Raw genomic sequence first — 10918 nt, forward strand, 5'->3', positions numbered from 1 at the left:
ACTGTCGAAGATAGTTTGACTAATCTATTCTAAAGGTAACTTACGTTCATATTTAGTTGAAAACAAGAGCTGGGGTTCCCCTTCTGTACGTGGAAGTTGTGTTATTGTTTTTAAGAGCTACCAGAGCCTTGCAAATGAAGAGCAGCTCAGTCCACTTGCAGCAACGCGGGAAATTGAAGATCGACGCATATCTTGGGGTTGGGTGATGCAGGTATCTCTAAACGCAAGCAGGTTACTTGTACGTTATTAACATAAGCATGTCTTGAGAAGTCGAAGTGCTTATATAAGTATTACAATATTAGAACTTCAAAATCTATTGAATGGGTGTTTGAAGTGTATAACATAAATCCAGATGGTACAATGAGCAGCACGTAAACAATGTGACGTCATTTATGTTGCTAATATTAGCACAAGTAACGTATTTTGTACCCTTTGAAGATTACTTGTTTAGCTCATATATGGGTACTGGAAACCATTGTGTAAATTTGACATGTGATACAGTCTTGATATAGTTATGTCAGTCGAGTGATAAAAGCCCGAGGTCCGTCAGTGCCATTGATACACAAATGTCAGTACTCCATAGTAATTAAAATAGGTATCATTGATTAGAATGTTCATTGTTGTAAAGGTATAGGCTACAAAGTATAGATTGACCAAAACAAGTGTGGTGGGTCTTGCCACTTAAGGAAATAGAGAAGTTGCATGGAGTAAAGTGAAAAGATTTAAAAGGTATTGTACTTACACAGTATCATATCGCAATGGAATATTACAAAAGTCTAAGCTTGGACATACAGGACAGTATCAGTTTTATTATAAAATGGGGATGTACATTCAAAATAAGAATTAATACATGTCCATTAATAAACTAACTCCTTGGGTAACTGTGGATGATGTATGCCACTCGGGGCTCAGTCTGTGGCTTGAAAGTGGAATGATTACTGAAAAACATAATTCCTTAAACCTCTCTTCATGGCCAACTCATATGACTGTCAGTACCATCTTAGAATTAGCTTCTTTGGTAGAGTAGATCCCGAGAGCACTAAATACTGACTCCAAAGGAGGAGATAGGGGAAAAATAATACTAACAACGTGTTTCCTGCCTGTCATATTTTAGGCGATAAAGTGTAATGGTAGGTTTGAAACCAACCACCATTTGTGTGGCAAGCAGCCTCGTATCTCCCATGGCACAGGCTAGTGTGCTGCGGAAGGAGATGAGGCTGCTTCTGCGACAAGTGAGTATTGAATGAGTTGGATCCATTGTTATAATCAAAGAAACTTATTCAGATGTGTTAATTACGCGAAAATTACGATAATCTTGTGATCTCATTGTCGTAATAATGCTGTCTACGATTACAATGTCAACACCATTCATTTTACTTGGATTAAAGTTTACGGGCGCATTGCATATTTCAAGCTACTAGAATGCATAGCGTGAAGTGTAGCGGAAGTGTTTCCATTCAGAAGTTGGCAACACTCAGTTGTGGTATAACAGTGACGAGGAGAGGGTGTGCGTAATTAGTCTACCTGTAATATGCCTTATTAAGTGGATTTATAGTGTGTAAAGGTGTAAATTAAGTGATTTCAAAATGCCAAAACCGGATTTCCATACGTTAGAGCTAAATAAGACTGAGTGGGAGGTACCCAAGAGGTACTCCATGCTGTCTCCTGTGGGTTCGGGGGCGTACGGGCAGGTCTGGTAGGTATTATTAACTGTCATTTACCTTCCCACTTATCGTCTCCATCCCACTTCTCACCTTTTGGTTTGAAGATATCCGTTCAAAATAATTGTTAATCGGAGTGGTATTATCGGACGTAACTTTGTATCATTGGTGTTTTGAGTTTCAAATTATTTCATTATTTCGAGAGTTTCAATGAGTTGGTGTGGACTTGATGGTTTTTAATGAGATGATACCAGGAATGTTGATGGTTGTTTTGTGACATGTTTTTGTTGTTGTTGTAGAGTACCAATGACTTATGATTGTTCTTATACTTTTCACCCTACCAGCTCGTTTATAAGAGTAGAATTGGGTGGGATATGGTGATTGGAAGTCGGCTATATGACATACTGACCTTGCAGGAGAGTTATGTCTTGGATAATCCCTTCTTTAATCTAAAAAAAAAAAAAAGATGGAGTTGATACAGGTCCTCAAACATGCCTTATTTTACACAGGTTGCCACAGGACACTTCTGTTTAACTTACAAAGGACCTCTTGTAGTGAAGGGGTTAATGTACTGTAGGTTATATCCAGCCTCTCCAGTTTCAAGTCTTTCCTAAATTTATGTATTTGGTATCATTTGAAAGTAGCAACAATTCAGTGGGGAAAAAAAAAACTTCAAACATACTGTACTCATAAGCCCTTTGTTTCCTTAACCCCACCCTTTGTGTGTATGTTCTTACTGTATCTGGTTGTATGGCTCATTACAGGAATGCTAAGCTTTTACTGCCCAGTGTGTGAAACCATTTTTATCATACTGTACATATCCTTAAATGTGTGTGTGTATGTGTGCTTGCTGCTTGCAGATTTAGCTTAGAAGAGACTTCAAATTGGAGAGGTTTGATATAGCCTTCATTAACTCCTTCACTACTGGAGGAGCTTTCTAAGTTGATTAAATTTGTTTGGTGGCAGTCTGAGCAAAATTAGATGTATCATAGTACTGGTAGTGATGGGATTAAGGATGGATGGGGGGGATGTTGGCAAGATTTGTTAGTGATGGGAGTGTGAGTAGTATAGATGTGTAGTTATGAGCCAGGCTGAGGGTAGTAATAGTGTAGGGCCCATTACCAAGGAAGCTCCCCAACACCTTTTCCCTGTCAGTTTATTTTTTTGCACACAGCTCATTGTTAAATCCTTGTATGTCATTTTTGTCTTCCTTGTTGGGGTTTAAAATATAAGAACAGCATTCATAAGAGAAGTAAGGTGTAGTAGCAATGGAAAATAATTGCCAGGGAAAAGGCATTAGGGAGCTTCCTTAACCAACAAGACTACAAGCCAGGGTGTATGATGTGCCATGTGTAACTCTACCCATATCCTCTCATGCATTGCCTACTCTCAGAACTTACCGACTTGTCTGTCAATCAATGTATCTATTGCCAGAGTAGATAGCTAATTATTATATATGAACATGCATGCCCAACAAATGATTATGATTATTGGTGTTGTGGTCCCAGTCTCATTTAAATGTGAACCTGGTGGACTGCTGGCTGAAGTTCTCCTCCTGCAGTCCTCTAGGCCTATCTTCCAAAGGGTAGTGTAGGGACCCAGTTATATCAGTGCCACCATGTGAAGGATCCCCCTCCAGCACCTTTCCCACTCCTTAGTAGCCTAATGGGCTTGTGCTGACTTTTTTTTTTTTTTTTTTTTTTTTTTTTTTTTAATGCAATGAAGAAGGAACCAAAGGCCAGGAGATTGATTGAGCATATACACTAGTTGATTTGGCCCATATTCCAGGCTAATTTGGACCCACTTATTATCTGTCTAATTTGGCCTGGTTGGTGGTTAGGGGATATGAATTAAAACAGAATACTGTATAATATAGCAAATCTAAAATGTCCCCACCCCCCAGTAACAGGATTTGATTATTGTTATTTCCAGGTACCTGTACTTAGGCCATTTAGCCTGATTTAAAAATGAACAAATACCAGCATCATCTATCTATCTACTGCCAGACGCCATAAACCCGTAAGGGGTGGCCATTTGACTTTGAGTTAGTTGTTTTACGAGGAGGGACACTAACCCTCCACCAACCCACTTGTTGACACGTAGGGAGCACGTATGGTCATACTATATATAAATAAAATGTCTGCTTTACTGCCAGACAGCTATCATTTGCTCCGGCCCTGACACATGAACATGCCCATGCATGTAAATTGGCAGAAGACTATTGCCAATTGCCATACTGGTACGGATTGAGGTGGCTAGGATCAAGAAGTAAGAAAAGAAGAATTCAGATGAAACTGAGAGCAATCAGTTAGAAAATAATATTTCAGCATGGTACTGATGGCAATCCCTGAGGGGAAGAAAAAGACATTACATTCATCAACTTTCATGAAAAATCTCTTTTCCTTTCATGAACTCTCATGAGCTGTAGCATTTGCTCACTTTCTACCCCAGTCCTTGACTGGAGGAAAGTTGTGTTCTGGGATTCACACTGACTGAAGACCCATTGTTTAATGCTGAGATGGTACTGTTCTTTGAAACTCTGATAGATGATATGAGGAGCTGTTTGTGATAAACATGTTATTCATTTGGAATGTATAACTCAGATATTGCAATTCATATTCATTGTTCCCCCTGGGGAGGGGGGGAAAGAATACAATACTGGTCCTTCCCCAGTATCCCTGCATGTCGTAACAGGTGACCAAAAGGGGTCTTTTTGTCTTTTCTTCCTGTCGTTTGCATCTCTTCTGGCCTCCTTCTACTCAGGATATTTCCATGTTTCTTCCAGCCTCTATTTTCCTTCTACTGTACCTGTACTTCTGTCAAGTTAAACACTGTACAGTATTTGGTTTCATGATATTAATACTGTAGTTTAAGGACCTCCCATTTGTCTGTTTTTATTTCTCTGTACCGTATTTCAGTTGGTTCAGTTTGTTTATTTTACCATACTACAGTACTATAGTCTCGGCGTGCGACTCTGAGGTTGTTATTATTGTGCCCTGGCAACCAACCAATCAAAAGTGCTTCTGATTTTGTGTATAATATGAGACGCATGTGATTCGTGTATAATATGTTCGTGTTTAATAATATTCGTGTAAAATATATTCGTTCATATAATATGATTAATGTATAATATGATACGAAATCGGATGCACTTTTGAATGGTAGGTTGCCAGGGTATGATAATGACAACCTCAGAGTCATATGCCGCAACTATAGGTGCATGAAGAGAGTTGTTACTGATAGAAGTTGAGGTTTAGGATGTTTATATTTTAAGATCATCGACTGTGTGTAGGTCCTTTCACCTTTTATAAGTGGCTGTCTCCCCGCTCGATAGTTTCAGTTCTGTCATCTACAGCCTGGATACCCTGACAGTACATATCTCAAATTTCCCACATTTTCCTGTCAGCCTCCAACACCAGTGCATATTTTATGGACCCATCTATTAGCCAGAAGTTGTATGTGAGACAACATTCCACCCAGCTCCCCCCCAACCTTTTATATACAGTATAGTGTATACTGTATATATATAATAAATAAATAATTTGGTTTTACGTCTGGTATCCCTGAAGGGCTAAGGTGTTGCCCTTGGGTAGAGAACTTTTTGGACTGGAGTGTTTAGTATTTTATGACCAGATGCCCTTCCTGATGTCTACCAATGACCCTTGGATGGATTTGATCCTCCGACCCTTCAGTCAGAGCAAATGCTCTAACCCACTGAGTCATGGCTGCTACATGTATATATATCTATATCTATATATATATATATATATATATATATATACAGGTATATATATATATATGTACAGTACTCAGCACTGGGGGGGGGGGAGTGTTCCTTAGCAACCACACCTACCGGGTATTGACCAGCATTAACTTGATCCCATAGCTTCCACCCCATCCCACCACCTATTGATCTTCATACTTGTGTTCTCCATGCTTTCAGCAGCTGAAGCCAGATCATTATCATAGAGGCTAACACCTTCCATGGTAGCCCTTTTCTGAACTCTCAGCCATGCTTCAAGTTCCAAGTTGCAGTAGACTCAGCAGTGACTTGATGCTCAGCAACAGTGGCCAAGAATTCGTCGTTGACCTCTCCACTCACAGTCACAGACTTGCTGCCCCTTTGTACATTTACCCGGTACATCACTAACCTGATGATGCATTCATTAACATACCGTATGAGCTTACTCATTGTCCATTCATATAGTGTAGGCTGCTACCCATAGGAATACCTACCTGTACAGTTATGTTAAATACCTTCTTCAAATCTGCAAAACCTGGCACTGTTAGCTGCAGGGTTCTGTTCTGTCTGTGATATTTTTTCTACATTTGTCAGACAATGAATATTGCTTAAGTCATACCAGGACCTCATCCTGCCATAAAACCATCTGGGTTTAAGGCATATGGCAATAGGTAATGTGGACTGAATCAGCCAGAAATATGGGTTTAATCTAATTTTAATCATGCAGTGGGAACATAAGCATGTGTCCTATAGATTTAATTACAGTAGTGGTAGCTACAATCCTGTATTTTCTGACCTGTGTTGTAAGTTGTCAGGTTTAGGACCTTTAGGTGATGTGCACTGGATGACAAACCAAATGTTATTCTGTAATCCATAAAACTAATGCTGTACATCAGACACCAGTAGTAGCCTAACTGTGTAGCCAGTAAATAGATGCCTGGTGGTCTAGTGGGTTAAGACATTCCAGCCTGATGGGGCCAGGCACCCTGGAATAGACTGTTCTGTAGCTGAATAGATACAGTAAGCCTACCTGTAAGCAAATACTGTACATGTGTTTCAAACTTTCAGTACGGTGGTGTTTTCCTTACCGAATTGCTTTTAATGCTTTTTTTTTCTTTCCCCATCAGTTCTGCAATGGACTCCAAAACAAACACAAAAGTTGCAATAAAGAAACTGGCAAGGCCGTTCCAGACACACATACATGCCAAGCGCACATACCGGGAGCTACGCATGTTGAAGCACATGGACCATGAGAATGTAAGTAATGGTACACTAGCTCTAGTAAGGGGTGGCTTTTGTGTGTACTGTATATTTGTATTTTATTTTTAACAGAGATTACAAAGCATATTTTCTAGCAATATGGCGGAAGTAGTGGAAGCAATAAAGAAGATCAAGATGGGAAAGGCCCCAGGAATTGATGGAGTGTGTGGTGAAATGCTGAAGTATGGGGGTGAGATTGTTGTTGAATGGATATGGAAGTTGTATAGATTGGCTTGGGAAGAGGAAAGGGTTCCAGAGGACTGGAAATCAGATATAATTGTTCCTTTATACAAAGGAAAAGGGGAGAGAGAAGTATGTGGTAACCAAAGGGTTATTTGCCTTCTTAGTGTGACTGGAAAATAAATAGGCCTATGTGGTAGAATACTCATTGATAGGGTTAAGCATGTAACAGAGGAGCTAGTTGGAGAAGAACAAGGGGGATTTAGGAAGGGAAAAGGGTGTGTAGATCAGATATTTGTTCTAAGATGTTTATTGGAGAAGTATCTAGCGAAGGGAAAGAATGTGTATGCTGCCTTCATGGACTTGGAGAAAGCTTATGACAGAATAGATAGGCAAGGTATGTGGAAGGTATCAAGAATATATGAAGTGGAGGGGAAATTGTTGAGTGCTGTGAAGAGTATGTACGAAGGAGCTAGGGCTACGGTGCAAGTGGATGGTGAGCTGAGTGAATTCTTTGATTTGAATGGGACTGAAACAGGGATGTGTGATGTCTCCATGGCTGTTTAATATGTACATGGATGGGGTTGTAAAGGAGGTGCAAGGCAGGGCAGTGGATGTGGGGTTGGCTCTAATGAGTGAGGGTGAAATGTGAAAGATTCCAGTGTTGCTGTTTGCTGATGATAGAGTATTGTTCAGTGAAGATGAATGGGAGTTGCAAGGTTTGGTGAATGAATTTGGGACAGTGTGTAGGAAGAGGAATCTGAAAGTTAATGTAAACAATAGTAAAGTTATGGTGTTTGAGAGGAATGAAGTCACAAAATGCACAGTGAGGTTGGATGGTGAGGATATGGAGAATGTGAGTGCATTCAAGTACATGGGTAGTGTGATGAGTAAGAATGGAACTTTTGGGTATGAAGTGCTTGAAAGGGTACAGCAGGGAAGGAAGGTTGTTGGTTCACTGAAAGCAGTGATGAGAAATAGGAAGGTTTTCGTTTTCGTTTTCGTTTTTAAAGGCTCCAACATGCTTTAATATGTCAGCCTTGGTCACCTAATGGCGGCTCTCCATGCTGCACAATCCATTGCAAACTCCCTGTTCAGTCCCTTAACCCTGAGGTCACACTTAATGACCTTGTCCCATGTCTTTCTCGGTCTACCCCTCATAACCCCACCCCCAGTATTAACACCTCTCACCCTCTGCACCCAATTATCATCCCCCATCCTCTCCACATATCCAAACCATCTCAATCTACCTCTCCTCATCACAACACCAATACACTTCAGTCCCATCCTACCTCTCAACTCTTCCATCATAAACCCAGCCCCTCCAGGCCTTGGACGCAGGGACGCACTGCACATCCACCTAATCATTGTCATTTCTGTACGTCTGAGCCGGCGAATATCTTCCTCCTTCACTGTCCAGGTCTCACTACCATACAGCATTACACTCCTAACACATGCTGCATACAAAGACCCCTTAGCAGGTAGGGAGAGTCCTCTCAATGTCAAGAGAGGCAAGAGCTCCCTGAACTTCTTCCAACCACTTCTCACCCTAGCCACAGAGCTAGCTCCAGCCCCACCTCCAGCACACAACATGTCTCCCAAATAACAAAACTCTTCCACACACTCAGGAGATTCACCAGCAAGTTCAATCCTTTCACGTCTGACAATCTCCATCTGCTCACCCCGACACGCTGTACATATAAAATCAGCATTATCTCACAGTCTACCTCTGATACCACTACATCTCTTATGCACCCATTTATCACACACACTGCACAAGATGGAATTACTTCCCACGCCCTTGTGGCAAACTGCACATGGCCACTCTCCCTCGTCTTTGACAGTACCGCCACCAACCCTAGATATCATCACTTTTGTTTTATCTGCATTTACCCTTAAACCCTTGTACCCCATACCATCTCTCCACTTCCTAAACCTTTCCTCCGCCTCCCTTTCGTTCTCTGCAGTCAACATCAAATCATCAGCATACGACAACTCCCACGGGAGTCTGTTTCTAAAGTCACGTGAAAGGGCTTCAAGTACCATGATAAACAATATGGGACTCAAGACTGACCCCTGATGCACACCAGCATTCACGGAAAACTCATCACTCAAATCTCCATTCACTCTTACCTGGGTGCAAGCACCCACAAACATAGCCATAACCACCCTAACCAGCCACTCCTCCAAGCCAAGCTTTCTCATTGCCCACTTCACCACCTCTCTAGGGACTCTGTCAAAGGCCTTTTCCCTACCCTACCCTGACATATGGAAGCGAGGCATGGACCTTGCTAGAGGGGAACAAGTTAAGAGTGAGGGCAGTGGAAATGAGTTACTTGAGAGGAGCATGTGGAGTGACATGGAGGGACAGGTTGACGAATGAAGAAGTGAAGGAACATTGTGGGGTAGATGTGGATGTGGTTGAGAAGATTAGGAGAAATACATTGAGGTGGTTTGGACATGTGGAGAGAATGGAGAATGAAAGACTGACTATGAGGATATATGTAGGTGAAGTGGAGGGAGGGAGAGGGAGGGAAAGACTGAGGATGAGGTGGAGGGATGAAGTTTAGAGGTACATGAGGGAGGGGGCAGTGAGTTGGGGGGAGGGCAGTCAAATGGTGGGTGACAGAGCAACTTGGAGGCGTTTTGTCTCCGGCCACCCAGTACGGGATTAGGGCGTTGGGCTATAGATAGATAGATAGCAGTTTTTATTAATGTTTATGTAACAGCTGGCTTTCATATGTCAAGCATGGATGGTCAGCTCTACTGTTCATGTTTAGGAGATCCTGAAGGGTATATGGTGCATAATATTTAGGATCACCACTTTGTTGCTGGAGAAGGGACCTTCCTCCTTGCTAGGCATAAAAGGCTTTGCAATATAGAGTGAGAAAGTGCATGTGGAAATAATGTTGGACAGCCCATTTGAGTAGGAGTCTTTATGTGTCATTAAGGGAACCTCAACAGGATAGACATATAAGAACACTAAAGGACATACTAATGCACCTTGTTAAGTGTCCATCACATGGTGAGATTGCATGCAGGTCAGGAGGATTGGTAGGTGCATGACATAGTGACAAAACCACTGGAGGATCGTCCTAGAGTATGATTCAGTTGAACGCATTACATACCTGTATGAATGTTAACATGTAGGTTTTGGAGGTTTATCTATATGCATTGCCAGATGTCTTATCCCCCATAAAGGGTGACCACAAACAGATCACCTCCACATTGCCCTTGCCCTGTCCTCTGTCATTTGGCTGCCCTTCCTCCAGCTCACACCCATTCCCATACATCACTCCATCCCCCCATCTCATTCTTGATCTGTGCTGGATGATTTTAATGACTACTTTCTTGTGGTGGTGCTGTGGTGTGATTGTTGAGAAGGATTATTTTGCCCTTACCTTACTAGTAGCTACTGTGAATTGGGAAAGAGATGTGATCAACACTTATAACTTGTGTTCAGTCTCTTCATTATAAGGATGATTTTACTGCTTTATTCATGTTGTCCATGCAAGGGAAAGATTGAAGTTGAGGGGGTATTGATAAAAAAGATAGGGAAGCATAGACAATGAAAGGAGGGGTGCAGTAGGTGGTGAAAAGAAGGCAGTAAGAAGGCTAGGAAAGAAAAGAGCGAGATGTAGAATATGGAGGAGGTGGAGACAGGTGGAGCAAGAGAGTGAGGAGAGGGGGGAGAGAGGAAATGGAGAGATTGGGCAAGTGGCAAGAGAGGGGAGAGAGAGAGAGAGGTATGGGGGGGAAGTGGCAATTGTCCAACCCTGTACACAAACTACACAGTATATTACACATGCTGGCTGTAAATACTATACAGTTGTCTCCTTATGCCTTATGTGTCCTGTCTCTCTCTCTCTCTCTCTCTCTTTCTCTCTCACACACACACACACACACACACACACACACACACACACACACACACACACACACACACACACACACACACACACACACACACACACACATTTGCGCCTGTTTCCACGTCTGTGCAACCTAGCTTTCCCATCCAGTGTAATATAACCAACGTTGAGATTAGGCTAGTTGTCATAAAAAGTACGGTACA

The 10918-nt window shown here is 41.8% G+C and overlaps 1 protein-coding gene across 1 annotated transcript in view; it reads left to right on the forward strand.

Annotated features, from left to right (window-relative positions):
* Positions 1–1495: 1495 nt before the first annotated feature.
* LOC145394793 (mitogen-activated protein kinase 14B-like) overlaps positions 1496–10918 on the forward strand; it is a 69360-nt gene continuing 59937 nt past the window's right edge. The window contains exons 1-2 of the mRNA XM_080268578.1: positions 1496–1696; positions 6531–6660. Coding sequence (XP_080124704.1) covers positions 1587–1696; positions 6531–6660 — 240 coding nt within the window. The 5' untranslated portion in view covers positions 1496–1586. The remainder of the gene's footprint in view (positions 1697–6530; positions 6661–10918) is intronic.

This window comes from Coenobita brevimanus, chromosome 28 (assembly GCF_032717465.1).
Source record: "Coenobita brevimanus isolate Jiangsu-jjx chromosome 28, ASM3271746v2, whole genome shotgun sequence".
Classification (NCBI taxonomy): domain Eukaryota; kingdom Metazoa; phylum Arthropoda; class Malacostraca; order Decapoda; family Coenobitidae; genus Coenobita; species Coenobita brevimanus.